Below are 23,508 nucleotides of genomic sequence, written 5' to 3'. Positions count from 1 at the left end.
AGGTGGTAAGAGGCGAGCCAGGTACGCTCCGATGCGAGGGTGCGCTGCCCGCGAAAAAACTGGTCGCATTGGTTGAGCCAGTTGAGGGGGTCCTCCGTGCTGTCATAGGTGGCGAAGTCGATCTTGGCGAACCGTGGCGGTGTCTACGTCGGAGCGCCGTGTCGAGAGGGCTCTGAGGGGCGGAGTAGCAAGGCGGGTGGCGCCTGGTCAGAGTACTCCAGGTAGGGACCCGCGGAGCCGGATGGTCCACCGAACTGCGGGAACGGTGTCGGCTGTTCTAGAGACGTGGTGTAGACCGGTAATGGCGAAGACCCAGCCGCCCACGCCGGTAATGGCGACGGAGAGGGTGGAAACCGGACCTGGTGTATTGGCAGGCCGGTCGGAGCGGCGGACGACAGTCCGGCGCTGGGCAGAGGTGGCGCCTGGAGCTGCAGCGGCTGTTGCGTCTGCTGTGGGTAGCAGCCAAACGTGGCAGAAACCGGTGTAGAAGTCGGCGGCCACGACGGCCAGAGCTGGCCCGCGGCTGGGGACTGCTGGAGGTGCAGCAGCGGTGGAGGCCCGCTGGTGTAGCCCGCCTGGAACGGCAGCAGGGGCGGTCCGCTCGGGCCAGACGTGGCCTGGATTGGCCAGTGCGTCGCCGGGTGGCTGTAGGCAGGGGGCGCAGCCAGCGGGGTGGTGTACGGGCTGGCCAGGTATAGGGAGATGCCCTGGACGGCCGTCACGAGGTCCCGCAGGATGCTGGTCATCTCCTCCGGCGTGAAGACGGAGGTTGTCGGCGGCGCGGAAGTGACAGGGGTCGGTGGAGCGGAGGTGATCGGGGCCGGCGGCGTTGGGGACCCGGCAGTGGTCATTGGGGCGGTGGTGCCGCGGGGCAGCGTTGGCGTGAATGATGATGATGACATGATCGCAACCGAGTCTCTGGATACCAAATTGGTACAACCAGGGATCCTACCGGACCTGCTCCGTAGGTTGTAGGGGAAGGATGGAGCGGGGCGAGGCGATGAGCGGGCGCGCCGGCGGCTGGGCGCCGTCACGTAGGAGGAAGATGGCGGCGGCGGCTAGGGTTAAAGGCGGCTAGGGTTCCGGCTCCTCTGAGAGCCGGGCAATAGGGATAATAATATTTTTATTGCTTCATCTCAAAAAGAGTCTTACAACATATATTTATAACCTAGATAACTTGCATACGAATTAACCTAAGATAATTTGTGGGCTAAGATTGCCCGATGGGCCTTCTACGGCCGTAAGCTAAACCGGTCATAACAGTGCGACAGCCGGTGAAGATGGTAGAACAATCGCGGGCAGCATCTTAATCATCAATTCATATGGTATATTTTAAAGCAGACATAATAAAACTGCATATGTACATTCTAAAATTCATTCTAAGATCTGTTTCCAGTTATATGAATCACAGTTAATAGTACAACTAATGGTTGTCCTTATTTGCCATGTCTAATTGTGCATACTATCGATATAAATAAAGCTAGCAGTTCACTAAAAAGGAAAATTGTGTATGCTCTCGAGTTGGCTAGATGTTAAAAGATAAACGCTCCATGGTTTATATTGAGGCATATCGTCTTACGTATTTTGTTGAAAAAAGCCATATGTTTCTATTTGTTCTTTCCTAAAGATTGACAGGCGCGGCAACACACTTCACATCAGCATATTCAGATTAACAACACTTAAGAGTTCAGACAATTAAAAGAATGACAATATTTACTGGTCTATGTAGTGCTAAAGATTAACATTACACTGTTCAATCCATGCTGGCCACACGCTTACAGCATAATCCAGGCTATTTTGGTCTCGGAAGTCAGAAGAAACCTGCAATCGGTAGGATATTCAGAATTTACTTGGTCAAATGAAGATCTCTTTCATCTCGCATGATATTAGAGTTCAATATAATCCAGGCTGTTTTGCAGATGAACTGCAGCAGGCAGCAGGCTACCGTCTTCTTTGTTTTCCCATGAACAATGTTAACAACTGAGAGGATTGTCACTAACCTGAAAATAATGCTGTTGGGCTTCCGTCTCGACGTCCATCTCCATCTGCGCCGTTGTGGCAGTATCCTGTTCTTTGCTGAACTTGAGTGGTGGCTCTGAAGATTTTCCCCGAGATACAGTGTTCACCTTGTGATGGAAAATGTTGGCGCACTGGCAGTAGCAGTAGCAGTAGCAGTTAGAGCATGTACAAGTGGTTCATCATTTTCCATCATGTCGAGAAACGCGCCATTCTGGCAAAATCATCCAACTTCTTCTGAAGTCCAGCTCCCATGGCCTGAAGTTCCTCCTTGGTGATATAGATAATGGCACTGTCACCATCGCTTCTAGTTTGATTTGTGGTTTTCCCAATTGCCCAACTAATTAAGGAAGTTGGAGATCTAGGATTTCACTAGATGACCAGGGTTTTCTTCCAGCCAGTTCTCCAAAACCAAGCACCCAATGTCTCCATAGTACCGCCCTAGTTCTGAACTTGTGCGGACCGGTTGCGATATTTTGCAAGGGAAGAGGTCCTCAAACCCTCGCCAGATCTACCACAAGGATGAAGAACTAAGACCAGTTTCACTGCTCTAATATCACTTTTGTCACAACCTATACTAGAAATCCTCAATCATTTGCTAAATTTGGAGCATGATCGAGGTGAGAAATTCAGAGAAAGTGGTGAGAGACGCCTAACCAACTAGCGACGCTAGGTTTCTTGTATCAAGGTGAAGTGTTTGATGGATCTCACTAGTTACATTCCTGGCTTTATAACTCAGCGTAGGCGACATAGTAAAACGGAAATGGAACGACAGCTTCAGAGATATTACCTCTGTGCACTAATATAAGACGATTTTGCAGTAGTTTATAGCGGGAGTAGAAAATTGACAATGTTGCGCGCGAAAAGTGATGGCCATCTACCACTTGAACTTGGGCCACATGATCTTCATACCGTGAAGAGGTATCGGTCGATCTGGTATGTCCATTCAACAGTTGTCAAATTCTTCGGGCCACTATGAAAAATCTTCAAACTCTCTTGGTCACAATGACGAGGTGACGACCTTGAAGGGCATGGATGCAGACCTCGATGGGGCGGAACTTGCACGAGCACCATGACTAACTTGACAAACAATAAATTTTTGAACTGGGATTTGAATCCCTGATTTCATCATAATGAGACAGTAATAGTGCAGTTGTATAATCTTGGTCATATATGGTTTGATGTTATAGCAGAGGATCCCAAACATATCAAATGCTCTCTCTGTTATATGGTTCCATCAAAATAGTGTTAAGAAATTCACTGAGGATATTTTTTTTATATGCTCCCGTTGTCCATATGTACATGGCACACGTATTTTAAGGATCAGCTTTGACCATGAATTTGATCAACAAAACAGGGATTACGTGTCAAAAAAAAATCCCATTCAATTCGTAGTAAAATATCAATATAATTTTATAAATTATATCTTGTTGGTGAAATTTATTGTCGAAGTTTAATCAAAGAAATCGATGGCGCTATGTAAAATCCCGCGGAAATTGTTGTTCAGCACACTGAAGCGATCTACTCCCTCCGTAAAGAAATATAAGAGGGAGTACTACTTAGCATACAAGAAAATCTTCACAAAAAATCACTGCTTTTGCAAAATAACTTATTCTACTTTATCCCATACCGATGTACATGCTCGAACTACAGGAAAGAGCACATATTGCATCACTAAAATTTGTTTTTCAATTAAAGAAACACTACAGAATCTCATGATGTTTTACCGATCCTAGCCTCACCTCATATATGCAACAAAATGAAGAGATGCACTACTTCCATCACTTGTAGGCATACTTGGTCAAGAAGTCAGATACTTGTGAGGCACTCTCGTACGCACCCTCGATGCATCGGCCCAAGGCAACTCCTGCTACGTAGTTTCCTCCTAGGAACAGCCCGTCGTAGCCGCCTCGGCCCAGTGCAGATTTTGCAGCAGCAAGGCGATCAAGGTGCCCGATCAAAAACTGTGGTATTGCTTGTGGCCACACTCGAACCCCTAATGCTAAAGGGTCTGCTGCTCTAGGGTTTATCAACATTTTTCTGAGATCACGGTCAACGGCTTCTACTAAGTCACTCTCGGTCTGCAAATAGAATAGGATCAACAGAAATACAATCAGTAACAAGCAATCTAAAAATACCATCACAACTGAATGTAGCACCTAACAAGTGGTTCACATCTACCATAATTTCATAATTGCAGCTGGTGGTGAAATATGCAGTCAAATTGTTTACATTAATTCCAAAGGAAGGAATAGGTGATCAACACAAACTGAATACTGTAAGAATATATCATTGTAATAAGAGAATGACAGGAGGATCAGGCAGGTCGAGAGAACCTTGGAGACGATCCCTGTATTTGTAGAACCCCCGATATAGTTCAGAAGTAACACTCTTCCAGCAGGAGCACGATTAGGAAAGAGAGAAGAGCTATATATTGTCCCTAGATAAAAGACACAACTAATTAGTAATCACTGACAAGATAAATGCAAACAAAGAAGCAAGAGTAATGTTTGTAGTTGTTTGAAGCTAAGAATCTATTCCCGATCGAGATACCTAAAGTCTCGACTCCTTGGCTACGTGGATGCAACTGGCCGAAACCCTGGAGCTCCCCATCAATTAAGCATTCTTTTCTAATAGCTTCTTTTGGATATGAAACAGTTACAGCAGCAACTGGCGGATAATAGAATTTTGAGAGTGCATCTGCTGCATCAATCTGCAGGAGGGGTTCAATGAACATAGGATGACAGGAGGAAGTATGGTTAGACTACTTTAGAAAACCTAAGCAATGTGAAATAAAGTTACTGCTTGGAATTGTTCTGTCCAGGAACAAATAAGCATGTTCCATGCCACGTAGAAAAGATGGTCATAAAAACATACATGATAGGGCAGGCTATCTAGTGTGTAGGGAAAATAGCAAATATCACGTAAAGTAATCTAGTGCACCTTGTAAGATATGCATTAAGAACAGCATGGCGTGGCTTGTCAGGTTCAATTAAGATAGCAAAGTGAAAGGAGAAATAAAACATTAAGGCATCTTATTTGTGCTTAATGCTGAGGCTTCTAAAATGCTGAGGAACTTAGGTCCTATGGGCTTTATATTTTCCATTTCTCTGTCGAAATTTGTTTTCTACTAAAAATCTTCTTTTAATATGTAGTATAACGCATACTTATGTCTTGTCTCATTTTGTCCAAACCAGATACAACTTTCAGAACATATAATTATTGTAAATTTAGTTCTTTGAAAACGTAGAGTTTGGTTGTTGAAGATATAGTACGACTTGTGAATCAGCAAACAGTTTGATCAATGCAATCCTGATATAATTATAATCTGAAAAATCACAACTTCCTGCAAAAAATCGCAATAACGCGTTACACCAAGATTAAAGGAAATGGCTGTTAAGATGCAGTCATATTTTTTGGCAAGTCTATTTAGTGGAAATGTACTAGTGCAACATTCCATGTTTCCTAGCAAACAAACAGGGAGGATCACTTACAGAAAGTGGGCACAATGGCCCAATGTATTTTAAAAACATGAATTTTAATTATAGAAGCACTTACTGAAAGTGGGCGCAAGATATCACTAGCAACATATGACGGGATGGTCATGATAACACTTTTAGCCTGCACTGAAACAAGTCCTTCTGGTGTTTCATAACCTAATACATATCCTTGGTTGTCCGCCTTTGTAATGCTCGTAAGCTTCCATGACAGCTTGACTTTACTACCCAACCTGGAAAAGAAGGAAATACAGAACAGAACATGGTTAAGTGACACCTAGGATTACATCATTGCTGGTTCATGATCATGTCTACGTACAACGGCACAAGGCCCACACCGAAACACCAAACAACTTGTATTGATAATGACAGAAATTCATAATTGCACAAAGTAACGATAACAAACCTAGATGCGATAGCATTCGGGAGCATGGCTAGACCCTTCCTGAAAGATGCCACCGTCTGTCCCTTTGGTGCCGGAAGCCGGCTAAAAGTGGTGAAAACAGGTTAGTACAACGGAACAGTTAACTGACCAAATAAAAAAAAGTTTGGTCTTCACTTACGGATCCCTTGGCGGTTTGGGGTTCTTCCCTTTATCCTGAATTGCCTTGATGGTTCCACCAATAATACTACCTCCAATCTCCTCCAACCTCCAGACCTTCCCAAATGCAGCCTTCATACTGAGCTTCGAAGGATCACCAGCATATACACCTTAATGTTAATATCGAAATGTTACATTCCTAGCTATCACAGTCGTTGCACGCAACAAGAAGACTATATGTAACAAACAGGCATTGCGCATTGTAATAAGGGAAGACCTGAGCAGAAAGGTTCAATGAGGCGCTCAAAGACCTCGGCGCCGAGGTTGCGGCGCACAAACTCCTCCACCGACTCCTCGCGCCCCTGAAACCTTCGCCGGAGACGCTCAGGCCCATCAATGCTGACGGCAAAGCAACAAATTCAGAAAAGAATCAAGAATGCAGCACACACTGGAGGAGGTGGGCGAATGCCGAGGGCGCCAAGGCCGGCCCTGAGCTTCCCGGGGATGCTCATGAGGCTGAAGAACGGAAGGTCGCCTGGCTTGGACGGCACCGGCCTCAGCTTCCCCTCCCACAGCACGAACCGGGGCGCGTTGGGGTCCCCGAACACCAAGTCATCCTTGAGCCCGCTGTCCACCTGCGCGATAACCAATCCAGCGCTTACATCATTCTGTACGCGAATGTCTCGAACAATCACAGTCGGAGAAGCGAGCAAGAAGCGTACGGCCATGGTGAGGACCGGGTCGGAGGGCTGGAAGCTGTTGGGCCCCTCCTCCCACAGGTACCCCTCGTCGGGGCGCTCGACGGTGGTGATGTTGCCGCCCGGGCGGTCGCGGGCCTCTGTGACGAGCAGGTCGCTGACGCCGTATCGGGTGGCCAGCGCCTGCGCGGTGCAGAGGCCGCTGATGCCGGCGCCCACGATGACGCATTCCGCGGACAGCCGCACGCCGGGCGCCGCCGGAGTCTCGGTCGCGCCGCTCGCGGCCGCGCAACGCGTGCGGACGCGGCGTGGGCGCCCGGTGACCCTGCCGCGGAGCGGCGACGCGGCCGTGACGGTGGCGGTGGCCATGGTTGCGCCGGCCATTCCTGTCGCTCGGGGCGAGGAATGTCAGTGCCGCGGGATGGATAACGCGATCAGGTTGCGGCTGTGTTGGTTTGTTGATTTGGGCTTTCGAAGTTGGAATGGCCCACTGTAGATGGACAGAATGGGTCTTTTCTATTAGGAATCCTATAAGCCCTAAAAAAATATTAGGAATCCTATAACTCCGATAAGGCCTCCTTTGGTTCATACGGTAGGAAAATCGTAGGAATAGGAAAGTCATAGAAAATGAGATGACATGTATCTCACATCCTATGAGTAGGAATAGGAAAGGAGATGCCCTTTGATTCACATCATAGGATTTTTTTCCATTGAGTCTAGGCTAATGTTTATTTTCCTATGAATTGTGGAGGATAGGAAGAATCCCTCCATAGGAATAGGATCCAAAAGGCTCTAAAGGAATTTTTCCTATAGAAATCATATCCTATGAAATTCCTACAAGATTCCTCTAAACCAAAGAAGGCCTAAGTATTTCCGGACTGAGGGAGTACTAAATATAGTTGATTCATGAGTCCATTAGCCAGAGCCCATATGAAACATATTCGTTTGTCAAGAGATTTATCTCCGAGCTCGATCAGACCAAGCCATTCTTCGGTACCACAAGTAAGAACGAGTCTGTCAGGCTAGCCAAGGGGAAAATGGATTGCGCTAAAGGATGGTCACGTCAAGATTAATGTAAATGTTGGGATGTCAGTCCATCACAATACGAGGGCAGCGGCTGCAGTCTGCCGGAGTCAGGAAGGAGCATATCTTGTATCATCTTTGTTGGCAGTACAAGGTCTTCTCAATCCGGCAGTGTTAGAAGCTCTTGCATGTAGGGAGGCGCTGGCTCTTGCTCAAGATTTGGGAGTGTAGAATATTCAAATAGCTTCATATTGTCAGCAAGTTGTCAACCATATCCATCAAGGAGTCGGAGGAGAGGATGGAGGAATCATCAAAGAGGTTGTAGAAAGCTTTAGATTTTTTGAGCATGTAATTTCTATTTTGAATCTAGAATTTCCAATGTGGAAGCTCATAGACTTGCTAGGTTTGGTGTCTCTCTTCCACAAGGGAGACATATTTGGCTAGGATTTCCTCATGATCCTATTGTTGTACCTGTAAACATTAGGGTTGATCAATAAAACCTAGCATTTTTGCTCGAAAAAAACTAAATATAGTTGATCAGCGGTAAGTCAATTATTTTGACATGTGACTATGACAAATCATTTATGTCATCGTGCATGTCCCACTAAATTAATTCTTACAACATGCAACTATGCCAACTACCATACCATCATGCATAGAAAAGGCCCACCATAACTTGCACCAGGTATGTTACTTTTAATAAATAAAATAATACGTTTTACAATTATATGTATTTTGTTTTAATTTTTATATTACTAATCCAAATAATAAAGTTTCAAACAACCAAATCGCATAGAAATAACTACATCCAATTTCCGCTGCAACGTGCGGGGTATCATCTCTAGTTAATCAGAGAGCAACTAGTCAAGGGATACCCCTTCAGAGCCCAGCAAGCGTCATTTTTAGGCCGAGAGTGTGTCAAGTGGTGCATCAAGCCTCCACCAAGTGTCAAGTGATAGGTGTTCCCTTAGGATTTTATTTTTTATTTTTCTGTACGTGGTTTTGGGTTTTAGATTGGTTTTCCCCCTTTTTGCGGGGTTTAGTTTTCCCAGGTTTTCCTAGGTTTCGGAGAAATAAAATTAGAAAATAATATTATTTAATGCTTTCATGAGAAACATAGATTACTTCCATGGAGGCACAGAAAAGAACACATTTTTTTGCTTCCACGAGAAGCACATATTTACTTTTCGTGGAGGTTGTGCTTCTCGAAAAGGGAAAAACGTGATTTTTTTTTTTTTGCTTCCATCAAAACCATAGATTTGCTTCTCGTTGAGGCATATATTTGCTTTCATGAAAAACACAACTGTGCTTCTCGGAAAGAAAAAAAATGTGATTTTTTGTATTCCAAGAGAAGCACAGAGGCACGGATTTGCTTTCGCGAGAAGTACAATGTGCTTCTCGGAAAGGGAAAAAGGGGAAAGATAAAAACGTGTTTCTAGCTCCGGTTCTTTTTCTTTCAGTTTTCAATTTTTGTGAAAACAAGTTCGTCAAAACCTATTAACACAACATCTAGTTTCGAAATCTCGACATGAGAAATCCAACAGTAAAAATGGTTCGAGATTTGGATGCACAACTCAAGATATAAAACATTTTGAACAAATGAATCCATAAAAAAAAAATTCAAGTTGTAACAAGTGGCACAGTGCACCAATTGTCAGCACATGAGAAGGTGGAGTAACCTTTGCAAGGGGTACAACTTAAATAGTCATTTCGAACTAATCAGCCATCTGGAGAGGATGCAGCTATGTGCCGTCCGCTGCGAGTCCTACCAGGGCTCACCTGCAGTGAGCCCTTATAGGGCCGGCCCAGTAACCGTGCGCAATTTAATGTCACGTTCGTTTTTGTTTCTGCTTTCATTTTTTATTAAAAAAAATTCTTTTATAAATTGTATTTATATTTTCTAAATATATATATTACAATAAATTACTTTGCATAAATTTTAGAAAATAATCATGCAATTAAAAAATGTTAAGATCTGTATAGAAAAATGTTTATGACATTTAGAAAATGTCACATGTGTAAAAAATGTACATGACATATAATTTTTTTGTGACATTTAAAAATCAGGTATATTAACAATATTTATAAATTTTTCTAAAATTGATCACGTAATTGAAAAAAAAAGTTTTGTACATTCAAAAGGATGTACGTTACATTTCATGAAACGTTGACAAGTTTCAAAAATGTGTTTGTGGCATTTCTAGAAAATGGTGTATATGATGTAAAAAATGCATATTTTTTTAAAAAAATTGTACCATTAAAATATTTATGAGTATTTAAATAAAAATTCCAATGATTCAAAAAATGTTCATAATGTCTTAAAATATGTTTATACGATGTAAAAAAACTTATCGTAGGTTCAAAAAAAAATGTTATCCCCAGCCCACCAATGTTGAATGTAAAAATAAACGTTTTTGTAAGTTCAATGCAAACAAATTTATGGTTGAATTGTTAGGAGGACGGTGGTATCCCAGCTCACGATGGTTCAAGTCCTAGAGTTGACATTAGTGCTCGCAGTTTGCTGGATTTATTACAGGCCTTCCGGCGATATGCGTTCGGTGGGAGGAGACGTTCCCATCGACCACAAAGTCATCTGTACAGACTTCGTCAATCTCAATATGATACGCCGGCTCAGTCTCTTTGAGTTGCTCATAAGGGTAGGATATGTGTGCGTGCGTTCATAGTAGTGAGTGTATGAGCATCTGCATCTGTACTATGTTCAAAAAATGTTTCTTTCAATTAAAATAATGTAGGTGGCATTATAAAGAATTATTCATGTGTTCACAACAAATATCTGTGGAAATTTAAGAAATGTTTATACAATATAAAAAATAGTTCTGTAGTTTAAAAAAATTGCCATTAAAAAATATACAACATGTATTTGGAAAATGTTACCTTGTATTCAAAAAAGTGATCTTTCAAAACTTGTATTGAAAAAAGTTCAAAGTGTATTGGAAAATATTTCACATGTGCGCTGAAAATGTATATTCTTTGCTACTTTTTGTTGGAAAAAAATATCAGCATTACATTCTTCAATAGTAACCACAGTTTCTTCTCTCTTTATTTCTAATTTTTCTTTCACCTTTTTAAAATTCCTTACTTTTTTCTGATGTATTTCGCTACTTTTTTCTTAATTTCTTCTCTGAAAACTAATAAAGAGCTCTATGGAGCTCAGCCTCTGCTTGCACTTTTCGAGATTTTTGCCTCTATGTATTTTTCTTGCGTTTCTTTGTGTCAGCCCAGCCCAGAATGGCAAGGAACAAACAACAGTACAAGCAAAGACAAAAAAAATCCCCTAGGAAAAGTAAAGACAAAAAAAGGCACAACACAATTGGAACACCCAACATATCGGCAGAAGCAGAAAAAGCAGCCACAAAACAAAGAGAGAATTCCTTATTTGGCCCTTTCTTAAATTTTGGTTTTTTTTTTGGCCCAAAAAACTTCTTTCTTCCCTTTTCAACACTTAAACTCCATTTTGTTCCCTATGTGACACTTTCATCCATTTTTCCATCCAACGGTGTTAATTATGACGTATAAAGACAATTTTACCCTTGATACTAGTATATGTCACCAAGAAAGGGAAGAGAAGTAGCGTGAATATGAATGTATGAAAGTGTTGCGCGTTGGAGATTCCACGTTGGGCCAAAAAGGGAAGCAAATTTTAAAAAAGGGTCAAATAAGGAATTCTCTGCAAAACAAAGGACAGTTGGAGGGGGAACATGACAAAACATTAATGATGTCATCTCAGATGAACACTAAGTGCTCATCTAGATGAGCCCTAGAGGGACCCATAGATTAATAACAATTAAGAGTTAAAAAGGTAGATTAACAACATTTACTAGTCCAGGTGGTACTAAAGATTAATTAGCAATATACTGCATGAAACGGACATGTTCAATCTATATGCTGGCCACACGCTTACACCATTATACTAGACCATGATGGCGCGCGTTGCTGCGCCCGTCAATTTTATGATAGAATGATGAATTATCATGTAATTTTTTTAAATATAAAATATAGAAATTAAACTTACATGAACTAACCGGTATATTGGACAATGGTAAAAAATGTAATATTCCGATTGTCTCGGGAAATAAATTAGTCAAGTGATTGCTCTACCTTTTAAATGAATAGTGTCTATGAAAGATATCTTGGAAACAAAAACATGAATAAGTAACATAGGTTTAGAGAACATACATGATAGTCAATAGCATAATTGGTAAGATAAATTAACGGGGCAATCTTTTCTGCTTAATTAATCGATGAGGCAAATTTTTTATCGTTGTTTAAAAAATAGTGTCATTTTCCCTAGAAAAAGAATTAGCGATGCTTGGTTCCCATATTGGTAGACCTTCTCATTGTTGCCACGCGCACGTGAGGGAGTTAGGCAGTGGGGCGTCAAGGTTGTGTGACGCTGCGACGCCAATACGAGCAACAATTTTTTTTAAAACCACCGTCTATTGCAAAATGTTTTGGGGAATCTATACCTACTAATAAAAGAAATAGGTATTCTTAGTCCGTCATGCTATTTTATGGAGAGAAAAAAACCTGATGTTTCTGACATTAAACTCATAATACATATCAAATGTTTTTAAAAATACTCATATCTTCTAAACCATAACTCCAAAGTTAACATATTATATATGGAATTTAATTAGAAAAATATATAGAATCGAAATATGATGTTATTTTACCTATTAACTATTAAAAAATACTATCTAGGATGCAATCTTAATCAACAATGCATTATCAGTTTTTCTTTCATATTGGTACTGATCCGAATTGTGAATGGACATCTCAGTAAAATCAGGATTGGAGACAAAATTGAAGATCACTTGCCAGTTTTCTTTGTATATATTAAATTTACATGCAAGCCATGTTTAAATAGAATGCATATGGAATCTTGAAGTTGCGCTTTTGTAGGGAAAGACCATCTTTGTTTGGACCATAGCTACAAATACTCAGATTATAGACTACTTTTTTTTGTAAATTAAGAGCGTGCGATATTCTTTCTCCCGTTGCAACGCACGGGCCCTTTGGCTAGTACAGATAATAGATGGTGGAGATGTTAGCCAGACAAGATGGCCCGCCCACAAAGAAGACACGACTTTCACAAGATTGTGAGCCTCAACATTACTATCAAAGGCAGAAGATAATGCCCCGCTCACACGCAGCTACGTAATTTTTTATTTGAGAAACAACTTTTTTTAGCAAAATTTAGGAAACAGCTACTTACGTTTGTGTTTCATATACACTTTGTCTGCTTAAGCTAGTCCACCGGCCCAAGAAACAATCCAGGCCCAATCAACCACAGGTGAAGTAGATAGTTCCGTGGAGCAACAGCCCAAGAGATATCCAGGCAGGCGATCGTACGGCTAGCAACGCCAAAGCTTTGTGAAGGCTCCCAGCTCGCCCTGTTATACTGTTTAGTAATTCAGTAGAGTGCCACTCGGGAAATCAGAAGAAACCTGCAAGCAGTAGGATATTCAGAATTCAAATGGCTAAAAAAAGATCTTTCATCTCACAAGCTATTATAATTCAATATATTCCAGCCTATTTTGTGGATAAACATCACCAGACAGCATACTACCGTCCTTTCTGTTTTCCATGTTAACAATTGAGATGATTGTCACTAACCCGAAAAGAAAGGAGCATTCCGGCATGGCTGGTGTTGCTGGGCTTCTGCCTCGACGTCCATCGGTGTCGCTGCAGCAGTATCCTGTTCTTCACTGAACTTGAGTGATGGCTCTGAAGATTTGCCCCCAGATACAATGTTCACCTTGTCATGGACAATGGTTGGTGCACTAGCAGTAGGAGTTAGAGCACGTGCCGGTGGATCGTCATCTTCCATCATGTCGAGAATCATGCCATCCTAATGAATTGAGTCGAGTTAATGCAAGCTTATCATATGAAGTGGACCGAGTTAACACAAGCTTATATCATGAAACGAATCGAGTTAATCCTGGTACTATGTTTGGCACGTGGATCGCCGGATGCTTTCACTGTGATCCTGTGGATGACTTAATCAACCGTTGGGTAGTACTAATCTAATAAGTCCAAGAAGTTCTTAAATTACTGGCAGTTCCTAACTTGGCATCATAAACGAACTATGGCGCCGAAGTCTTAATATGTTCTTTGCTACCAATCTAGCTAGAACTCATGAAACACAATTGTATGCTGCCTCTGCGGAGGACATTATACTTACCATGCCATATGGAGGCAGCAGCTGTAGTTTGATCCTATTAGGATCAAGGAAGATGGAGAAGCCATGGCCGGCCACCACCTCAACATCCTTCCTCTTCATATTCATATTCATCGGCGCCGCAAGGTCAGTCATCTTCCTCAGGACGACGAACTCAAGACACTACTTGGGTACTTAACTACTTATAGCCGAATGAAGTATCCTAATCAACAGGATTTTACCCAGTAATGGCGTCCGGGACGAAGAGTTGACCCGTGAACCAAGATTGCTTGGATCCCTTAATGGTGTATGCGAACGAAGAGTTGACCGGCGAAGCAAGATGACTTGGATCCTGATGTGGCTTCACAAATCCAGAAATAGTTTAAACCACGTGGTGTGCAATCATCTATTGACTAATCCCAGCTAACGTTTTGCATGTTGATGATTAAGTTTTGCATGTTGATGATTAAGTTTCTTAATCTCCTCTTCCTCGTCGTCGGTGGAGTTGGACGACCTGGAGCAGTCCAGCCTCACGTGGTCATCGCTTCCCAGGCCGGGAAGGTCGCCGTAGCCGCCCACGACACCGCCGCCGCCGGGGGTCGCCGCAGCCATCGCCTGAGAGAGGAGATGGAGAGGGGAGAAAAAGGATAGGGTTCGTCTGGTTCGTCGGGGTGGGATCCGGCTCGGTTCGACCGCACCAGCCTCGTCCTAGTCAGCGCATCGGGCACACATCGATTTGCCACCGTGTCGCCTGACGGGTGGGCCTGGTCTGTCAGATACATGGTCAATACACACTTATACGTCTGTCAGCCCATTTTGTAACGGTTAGGCCGAATAGTGGTATTGAACTGCGACATCCACGAGCAACGGTACTGACTCGTCACAACGTGCGCAAGTGTGGTATCTCCTTGCAATTAACTCGATCCAATAAGTCCAAGAAGTTCTTAGGATCATCTTATATCTGATATGGTACTACCACTGCTAACTATCCAGGTCAATTACTGTCAGTTCCTAACTTGGCATCATAAACGAACTATGGCGTCAGTCTTAATATGTTCTTTACTACCAATCTAACTAGAACTCATGAAACAAAATTGTATGCTATGCGGAGGATACTACTTACCATACCATATGGAGGCAGCAACTCTAGTTTGATCCTCTTAGGATCCAGGAAGATGGAGAATCCATGGCTGGCCACCACCTCAACATCCTTCCTCTTCATATTCATCGGCGCCGCAAGGTCAGCCATATTCCCCAGGACGACGAACTCAAGACACTACTTGGGTAATCATCTATTGACTAATCCCAGCTAACGTATTGCATGTTGATGATTAAGTTTCTTAATCTTGTCGCGATAAAATAAAGACCTCGATCTCTGCTGATAATCGGTAGTAGTACAAGTCTCATGTGCATTTCCTGTACACCTTACCCTTTTGACTTTCAAAGCGAATATGGGGTCATGGCCTCATGGGGCCAGAGGTTTGTTTTCTTGATGCACCAATAGTATCAACATAAATCTGTCAAATTACTTTAATATTTTGTTGTTGGTATATACTACATTGAAAAAGGTAGCGACTTTATAAAAAACGGTGTATACTCCATTGCAAAATTTCACCATCACAAAAATAAGGTATATACTATCGTATAAAAGTAGTATATATAAACTACAAAAATTATACATGAAAGCTCACAAAGTTAGCATATACCTCACGTGTGTGTAATACTTACCATGAAGGTTATGGGAACGATACCATGGCCATGAAAAATCCCTTGATTTTAGGATCAAGCACCTAGGCGCCACACTCAAAGGAAAATTGTTACATGTTTCATTTTTTCTGTGGGTTAGCCTGTTAGCTATTGGGTATATCCAACTCAAAGGCTTCGCTAAGGGAGGGGAGTATGTACTCCTGGGTGTACGAATACACACACACACACACACCTATTCTACAAATACATCTGCATATTCTTCAAGTATGTATAAAATTTCATCAATTAATTTGATTATTTGCATACTACACAAGACAAATATCTAGCCCAAACACAACAAGAAAAGGCCTATTTTAATCTGTCTATTTGTGTACAACACGTATGAATAGATATGTTCATGAAATGTTATACACGTATACTACAACGATATCCCTACATGTATTTTTTTCTGGTTTTTTGGAGGTGTTGAAAAATTATTTTCTCTGAAAAAAACAACGAGCTCTATGGAGCTCGGCCTCTGCTTGCACTTTTTGAGATTTTTGCCTCTATGTATTTTTCTTGTGTTTCTTTGTGTCAGCCTAGCCCAAATTGCCAAGGGACAAACAAAAGTACAAGCAAAGACAAAAGAAAAGCCCAGATCGGAACACAAAACATATGGACAGAAGCAGAGAAAGCAGGGAGCTCCTATTTTGGCGCCCGTTGGAGAAGCGGCACCGAAAGGGCGACCTTCTTTGAGCTGTTTTTTTTTTTTGAGAAACTTTGAGCTGTTTCTACGCTCACGCGAACAGCAGCGGGCCGCGGTCCATTAAAAATCGCTCCCTCGCTCGCTCGCTCAAAAAACAAAAATTGTTCGCTCTATCAACTCGCCTGGCTGGCATTTTTTTTGGCTCTGTTGTGCTGCTGGTTTAGGAAAAAGACAGGCTCCGCCTTTTTGACGATTTTGAATATGTTCGTGAAATAAAAAAGTTTATGTTTTTATTAAAAAATGTTCGTGGGTTTAACAAAGTTCACGAAATTGAAAAAAAACACACAAATAAAAAAATGAATTACTAAAAATATCATGGATTTGTAAACAAAAATTCATCAAATTTTAAGAAAGTTTAATGATTTTGGGAAAAATTCATCAACTTTAAAAAAGTTCCAAGATTTTGAAAAAATTTCGTCATTTTTTTAAAAGAGTTCATCAATTTTGAAAAAAAAATCAGCAATTTTGAGAAAAAAGTTCGTTGATTTTGAAAAGAAAGTTCACAAATTTGAAAAAAAGACCATTGATTTTTTTAAAAACACGAATTTGAAAAATTCGTGTATTTAGCAAGATAAAAAATATAAAATATAAAAAGAAAAAAGAATAAGAAAAATGGACAAAACCGTTCCACAAAAAGAAGAAAGGAACAAGAAAAGGAAAAATCAAAAATAAAGAAAAACAAAAAAGGAAAGAAGTAAGAAGAGAAAAGGTGTAACTAAACGCCTCACGTGATGTGGGTGGGGTGGTTAGTGTAGCGAACATTCATTCAGGCAACGCTTTACAGTTTGCACTGTAACCAGCGCCTGAAGCGCCGAAAAGACAGCCACAAAACAAATGACGGGAGGAGGGAGAACATGAACAAAATATTAACGATATCATCTTAGATGAACAACTATAGGGACCCATAAATTAATACGTAACATTAAATAGTTCAAAAGATATACATTAACAATATTTACTAGTCCAGGTGGTACTAAAGATTAGCATTACACTGCATGAAATGGACATGATCAATCTATATGCTGGTCACATGCTTACACCACAATATTCAGTGAAGTGCCACTCGGAAGTCAGAAGAAACCTGCAAGCGTAGGACATTCATAATTTAATTCGCTAAAAAATATCTTTCATCTCACATGCTACTAGAATTCAATATATTCCAGGCTATTTCGTACATAAACAACAAGATGATGCCGTCTTTTTTGTTTTCCCATGAACAATGTTAACAATTGAGATGATTGTCACTAACCCGAAAAGAAAGGAGCATTCCGGCATGGCTGGTGTTGCTGGGCTTCTGCCTCGACGTCCATCGGCGTCGCTGCAGCAGCGTCCTGTTCTTCACTGTTCTTGAGTGGTCGCTCTGAAGATTTGCCCCCAGATACAATGTTCACCTTGTCATGGACAATGGTTGGTGCACTAGTTAGAGCATGTGCCGGTGGTTCCTCATCTTCCATCATGTCGAGAATCACGCCATCCTAACAAATTGAGATGAGTTAATGCAAGCTTATCACATGAAGTGGACCGAGTTAAACGCAAGCTTATATCACGAAACGAATCGAGTTAATCTTGGTATGTTTGTCATGTGGTTGACTTAATCAACCATTGGGTGTACTGATCCAATAAGGCCAAGAAGTTCTTAGGATCATCTTAGATCTGATATGGTACCACCACTGCTAATTACCTGCTAACTATCCAGGTCAATTACTGCCAGTTCCTAACTTGGCATCATAAACGAACTATGGCGCCCAAGTCTTAATATGTTCTTTACTACCAATCTAACTAGAACTCATGAAACAAAGTTGTATGCTATGAGGAGGATACTACTTACCATGCCATATGGAGGCAGCAGCTCTAGTTTGATCCTCTTAGGATCAAGGAAGATGGAGAAGCCATGGCTGGCCACCACCTCAACATCCTTCCTCTTCATATTCATCGGCGCCGCAAGGTCAGTCATCTTCCTCAGGACAAACTCAAGACACTAGTAGTAATTTGGGTACTTATAGCCTAATTAATTGTCCTGATTCACAGGATTTTACCCGGTGATGGCGTCCGAGAACGAAAGAGTTGACCCGCGAACCATGGTGACCTGGATCCTGATGTCGCCTCACAAATCCAGAAAATAATTTAAACCATGTGGTGTGCAATCGTCTATAGACTAATCCTAGCTAACATTTTGCGTGTTGGTGATTAAGTTTCGTGCTCTTGTCGCGATAAAATAAAGACCTCTCTGACCAATAATCGGTGCAAGTCTTGTGTGTACTTTGTAGGCACCTCACCCTTTTCACTTTCAAAGCGAATATGGGGTCTTGGCCTCATGAGGTCAGAGGTTTTTTTTTTTGATGCACCGATAGTACCAATACAAGTCTGTCAAATTACATTAATATTTTTATTCTATTTTGTTGTTGGTTGGATTATTTATAAGTTTATTTGCAGTGGATTTATATTCATGCCAAGAATCCATCATGAGTTTACGCATCCTCTCCTTTGAGATGGTGAGACAAATTTGGCCAAATGCTTCCATTAATAGGTTGGCACTAATACAATTCATACTCTTTTCAATTAGAAAAATTGACTGCAGAAAACTGCACTGGTAGCCCTGGGAAAAATCTGCACTAGTTACAACTTACAGATACATAAATGTAGCCAATACAATACAAACTAGGACTGACTTATACATAGTAGTCACTGACAATATAAGCTACTAGGACTATATCAAGCTGCCTTGCTGCAAGCAGAGAATCAATCACCCAATTTTCTCAGAAAACAGAGAAATAGTGCACCCACAACCCAAACTAAAAGCTATAATGAATACCAGTAAACCCTATGGATTTGTATCGACAACTACAAACTGCACACTGATATGATACAAATGAAACCTAAGAAAAGAGATAATAACCCTGGTCACACTAGCAATCGAATAATGCTGTCTACTACTTTGACTGCAACTATATCTATAAGTTAATATCTTCGTTTTCCTCCTCTAAGTCACTCTGCGAAAACTTGCCCGAAGCTATTCTCAGGATCTCTGCAAGTCAACATCTGTGATGTTAATGTTTTAACAAAGTGTTGTATTGCTCAATACTTTCTCCTTTCAACACCTTATGAGCTACATTCAGAATCTCGGTCACCTGCGGTAATTGTGGAAAACGATTGTGAATTGTAGAACCTTCACCCCAAAACCTACATGTACATATTATAAACAAAAAGTGCAGGACTAGTTCCATGGATATTTATGCAGTAATGCTCTTACCCCAGGGTAGTGCTTCAGGACAGGAGAGTAATGGTCAAGTGCTATATAGATTTTACCAAGAACACTTAAGAGGGTCTCAACTTCATCGCCAAGTACATCAACCTGAATCACATTAGAAAAACAATTATGAATCATATCACCACCTACAGAAAATGGATAGTTAACAAATGGAGAAGTCCCATTTAGATTTAAAAATTCACTCCATCTTGTCTAGATTCCAGAACCACGTTTTTATTTGGGTGGACTGCAAAACAAGCATCATGTGTTTCTCTAAGAGAAATGTAATCTTGAGATACCATTCTTCCTTTACTTAAGTCCCAACTTTGAAAATTACTTGGAATTTTGTTGAACACGTCACTTTAGAACTCAAACCAATCCAAAAGCAAAATGAAGCGACGCAAAGAAGGCTAACCTCAGCTTCTGCTTTTTCAAGATTCGAGCATTTAATCTCGAGTATTTGTTTATACCAGAATTCCTTCTTCTTTAGTACAGCAACTTGCTGCACCAGTGGGTTGAACTGGCGAATTATTCTAGTCAACCTGCACAAAATTATAAAAAATGGCCAGTGCATTAGGAAATATGAAATAGACAGAGTGTGACTAAGATGCTAGTCTTCAGTAACATGCATATGTTTTTTTGTTTTTTTTTGGAACGGTAACGTGCATATGTTTAGAATATGTTTGCATACTCTGGTGAAGTGAGCTTGCTGAGAAGGTGCGATTTTAATTAAATAAACAGCAACAGCAAAACATTGGGGAATGAGTGTTAACAAATTTGCGCACCTTATATCATTTTGCTTCATACTTTGCGTTAATCTGCTTTCGAAATCACTGTATGCTTTAGACAATTTCTGCATACTAACAAGGGTGAATTGCTCTAGGGAGCCTGCATCATCTCCTATATGACCGTCGGTGTGTGGCGCTGCTGTTCTCTTCATTTCCCAGATAGTCGCGTCGAGCAAGGCATTTTGCTCTTTTGATTCCTCCAAAGCAACAGACATGGAAGCTAAGCTTTCAGTCAGCCCAACTATCTCTTGCTTGCACACATGGATTTGCTGGATGGCCTCATCCAGACAGCTCTTCATCGAGCTGGCCTCGCCTTTGAACTCCAAGATCAGCAGCTCTTGCTCGCACACTTTCTCCCTGAACATCGTAAGCTCATCATTAACCAAGTCGAATTCCTCATGATGCTGAACCAGTTTTGATCCTACAATAGATACAAGCTGGTCATTTTCATACTTGAGCTTACGTTTATCCCCAGACATGGTAAGTAACCGCTCTTCTTTCTCCATAAGCAACTCTCTGAGGAAGCACTCCTCCTGGTTGTGATCATCAATCTGATTTTCATAACTGCCAAAAACTTCTCTTAATATAGACAGTTCCAATAGCTCTTTCAAGTGGCTCTCAATCTTCAGGTCTTCAAGCTGATTGCTGAGTTTTGACTCGGAGAGCGAGTGGCGCGGGACATCGCTCTGTGCATCGACTACTTGTGCAGAGAGCTGCTTAGCCTCCTTTCTTTTGTCAGACAGCAAACCTCGGAGACGTTCATTTTCGTCGAGCAGAGAACCAATTCTGTCCTTCAATCTGCATAGCTCATCATCCTCATTGTAATGAGAGCCAGAGCCCTCTTTGCTCGAGATAATGCCATCCATTTTGGAGATAGTCTGAAGCAGCTTTGATTTGATGAGCTCAAGCTCTCTCTCTTTCCTAAAAGGCAACACAGCGCCATCCTTTGCAAAATGCCTTTTCAGCCTGAACAGCTCTTCAGTCGTCTGTTGCAGTTCATACTCGTGCTCCCTTCGCAGCTTGAGCCATTCAGACTTCAAAAACGTCGTGATCTCTTCGCCGCGCAGGTGCTTCAGGAGCGAAAAGTCCGGAATGTCATTGTCATCTTTCATCTTCAGGGAGTTCGTCTCCTCTGCTTTCTCGAGACTGCTGTGGGGAGGGAGCAGGCTGGACTCTGAAGCTGTCACATCGGTCAGGATGCCGGTCAGTTCATCTCGTAGAGCGGCGACCTCGGAAAGGTTTTCCTTGCAGCTCTTGCTCAGTGTGCTGATACGGTTGTGATTCTCACATAGCTTCGTCTCGAACTCGCGGCGCAGACCGGTAATGTAGCCATGGATCATGATGCCGGAGAGCTCTTGTTGCAGCTCATGCTCCAACTGCAGAAAGATGACAAAACAATGGAATTTGTTAGTCTACGACAGGTCGGACCATTATCGCAAACAGTGAAGATAATAATCAAATATTAGTGTTTTTATTCGAATTAATAAAGAAACCAACGACAGAGTGTTTGTGGGCTAGTGGCAACTGCCTGCCAAGCAAGGCAAACAAATCACAGATATAGTGGTAGCGGCAGCTGCCTGCCAAGCAAAGCAAAATGCAGCCCATGAGCCTTCCATAGTCTACATGCAGTTGAGAAGCAGAGGCGGCTGTGTTAGGATGAGGAATATTTGGAGCCAAACTGTTAGGATGACAGGGTTTGAAGTCAGACTGCTCATTGCTTGGTTTTCTGTACTTGGTTATTACTAGTATCTTCCATTTTTTGTGGTTTAAGCTACACCTAACACGCTACTGGTACAAGATTGCGACAAGATTATCTGCGGAGCCTATCGAGCAGTTAATTAAGCCCCGGGCTATGTGCTCGTTAATTAATCAAGAAATCATCATACAAGAAGTGGAGTAAACTGAAGGCAGTGGTTGACCGGCGAAGAATGGCGGCGGCTGCTGCTGTTCCTCGGAAGGGGGAGAATTTTTTTGAAGGAATAAACAAAAGAAGAAGGAAGGGGCGAAGAACTCACGGGTTGTTCAGCCGCCGGCGCCGGCGCCATGTCCGCGGAGCCAGACGCAGCCGTCCGCCTCCGCGCCGCCGAGGACGGGAAGCGGTGCCGCCCCGCGCCTTGGCCCGCGTCTCAAATTTCGCCGGGGCTTCAGGGGCGGGAAACCGAAACGAAAAAGAGTGCGGCGGAACCAGAGGAAGGCGCTATGAGAGAGAGGGAGAGGGGGAGGGATGCAGCAGTGCGCGGCGCACTTTTGCAGCAAAGGCGGCTGCTTTCGCTCTGGCTGCCCCGTCTCGCTCGCTCGCTCGTTGGTGGGGGGAGGGGCGGTTGCTTGCCAGTTGGAAAGAACGAGAGGAGGAAGAAAAAATCAGCAGGAAGGAAACTGCTGGAGGAGCGTCCGGGACGGGGAGGGAGGATGCGGCGGTGGTTGCTGGCTCCGCGCCGCTGGTCCGGTCCAGTGGCCACACGCGCGCTCAGGCCGGGTCAGCCGGTCAGGGGGAGCGGGGAAGGGGGCGAGCGGCGACGTTGACAGCGAAGGCGGAGTTTCCGTGACAGCGCGGGGTTGTTTGTCGGAGGGGGTGGATGCGCGCGCCGTTGGCGGTCGCTGTCTCTCACTCACGGGTCGCCCGCTCCGTCTGTTGCCTTGAGATTCGCGACACCTCACGTACCCTTCGATGTAGACTACCACTATTTTACACTCTGCTGCTCCTACTACGCCAGTAGACTGGCAGCATCAGCACGTGCTGGGTTTTTTTTTCTAGATTTCTATACAAATCAAACGTCCGAACTATAGTATGGCCAATTATTGCTGCGAGGATGATAATTTTTTTAGCAAGCATGATAAATCTTTGTCGTTTTTTTTGCCGGTATTTGACATGCTTGCGGAAAGAAATTGCCATCCGGGCAAAAACATAATTTGTGTTTGATTTGTCATGTGTATTTAATATTTCCAGTCACGGGTCGCCTGCTGCATTGCCTTTCACGACACCTCACTTGCCCTTGATATGTAGACTAGAGGGATTGGCGTGGATGCTTTCGTCAGGATGAGACGCACCCCGTTCTGCATGGGGA

The 23,508-nt window shown here is 42.5% G+C and overlaps 4 protein-coding genes across 4 annotated transcripts; all 4 read right to left on the bottom strand.

The window, feature by feature from the left end:
- Positions 1–3,534: 3,534 nt before the first annotated feature.
- On the bottom strand, positions 3,535–7,157 carry LOC119299030 (protoporphyrinogen oxidase, chloroplastic). Its single transcript, XM_037576344.1, has 9 exons — positions 6,777–7,157; positions 6,504–6,689; positions 6,332–6,416; positions 6,077–6,224; positions 5,920–6,000; positions 5,575–5,746; positions 4,570–4,729; positions 4,353–4,456; positions 3,535–4,097 (listed from the first exon to the last, which is right to left on the bottom strand). Exons 1-9 carry the CDS (start codon positions 7,134–7,136, stop codon positions 3,798–3,800), a joined length of 1,596 nt encoding a protein of 531 aa, XP_037432241.1. The 5' UTR covers positions 7,137–7,157; the 3' UTR covers positions 3,535–3,797.
- A 5,625-nt stretch (positions 7,158–12,782) lies between these two features.
- Positions 12,783–14,380, bottom strand: LOC119296945. Its single transcript, XM_037574944.1, has 3 exons — positions 13,981–14,380; positions 13,413–13,647; positions 12,783–13,243 (listed from the first exon to the last, which is right to left on the bottom strand). Exons 1-3 carry the CDS (start codon positions 14,110–14,112, stop codon positions 13,233–13,235), a joined length of 378 nt encoding a protein of 125 aa, XP_037430841.1. The 5' UTR covers positions 14,113–14,380; the 3' UTR covers positions 12,783–13,232.
- A 2,866-nt stretch (positions 14,381–17,246) lies between these two features.
- Positions 17,247–18,508, bottom strand: LOC119296944. Its single transcript, XM_037574943.1, has 3 exons — positions 18,237–18,508; positions 17,658–17,883; positions 17,247–17,489 (listed from the first exon to the last, which is right to left on the bottom strand). The coding sequence occupies exons 1-3, from the start codon at positions 18,360–18,362 to the stop codon at positions 17,479–17,481; spliced, it is 363 nt and encodes a 120-aa protein (XP_037430840.1). The 5' UTR covers positions 18,363–18,508; the 3' UTR covers positions 17,247–17,478.
- A 463-nt stretch (positions 18,509–18,971) lies between these two features.
- Positions 18,972–22,885, bottom strand: LOC119299024 (WPP domain-associated protein-like). Its single transcript, XM_037576341.1, has 5 exons — positions 22,459–22,885; positions 20,441–21,819; positions 20,071–20,197; positions 19,659–19,760; positions 18,972–19,536 (listed from the first exon to the last, which is right to left on the bottom strand). Exons 1-5 carry the CDS (start codon positions 22,486–22,488, stop codon positions 19,456–19,458), a joined length of 1,719 nt encoding a protein of 572 aa, XP_037432238.1. The 5' UTR covers positions 22,489–22,885; the 3' UTR covers positions 18,972–19,455.
- Between the last annotated feature and the right edge of the window lie 623 nt (positions 22,886–23,508).

Source organism: Triticum dicoccoides, chromosome 5A, assembly GCF_002162155.2.
Source record: "Triticum dicoccoides isolate Atlit2015 ecotype Zavitan chromosome 5A, WEW_v2.0, whole genome shotgun sequence".
Classification (NCBI taxonomy): Eukaryota; Viridiplantae; Streptophyta; class Magnoliopsida; order Poales; family Poaceae; genus Triticum; species Triticum dicoccoides.
This window is presented reverse-complemented; position numbering and strand designations above follow the sequence as displayed.

What these genes read in the sequence shown, in the direction of transcription:
- LOC119296945 (XM_037574944.1), bottom strand. Translation starts at nt 14,112, where the DNA reads ATGACTGACCTTGCGGCGCCGATGAATATGAATATGAAGAGGAAGGAT. An exon ending in TGCTGCCTCCATATGGCATG is followed by an intron (nt 13,648 to 13,980) that starts GTAAGTATAATG and finishes TCAATTCATTAG; the next exon opens with GATGGCATGATTCTCGACAT.
- LOC119296944 (XM_037574943.1), bottom strand. Translation starts at nt 18,362, where the DNA reads ATGACTGACCTTGCGGCGCCGATGAATATGAAGAGGAAGGATGTTGAG. An exon ending in TGCTGCCTCCATATGGCATG is followed by an intron (nt 17,884 to 18,236) that starts GTAAGTAGTATC and finishes TCAATTTGTTAG; the next exon opens with GATGGCGTGATTCTCGACAT.
- LOC119299030 (XM_037576344.1), bottom strand. Translation starts at nt 7,136, where the DNA reads ATGGCCGGCGCAACCATGGCCACCGCCACCGTCACGGCCGCGTCGCCG. An exon ending in CATTGAACCTTTCTGCTCAG is followed by an intron (nt 6,225 to 6,331) that starts GTCTTCCCTTAT and finishes ATTAACATTAAG; the next exon opens with GTGTATATGCTGGTGATCCT. An exon ending in CCGAATGCTATCGCATCTAG is followed by an intron (nt 5,747 to 5,919) that starts GTTTGTTATCGT and finishes CTTCTTTTCCAG; the next exon opens with GTTGGGTAGTAAAGTCAAGC.
- LOC119299024 (XM_037576341.1), bottom strand. Translation starts at nt 22,488, where the DNA reads ATGGCGCCGGCGCCGGCGGCTGAACAACCC. An exon ending in CGCCGGCGGCTGAACAACCC is followed by an intron (nt 21,820 to 22,458) that starts GTGAGTTCTTCG and finishes ATCTTTCTGCAG; the next exon opens with TTGGAGCATGAGCTGCAACA. An exon ending in TTGAAAAAGCAGAAGCTGAG is followed by an intron (nt 19,761 to 20,070) that starts GTTAGCCTTCTT and finishes AATGTGATTCAG; the next exon opens with GTTGATGTACTTGGCGATGA.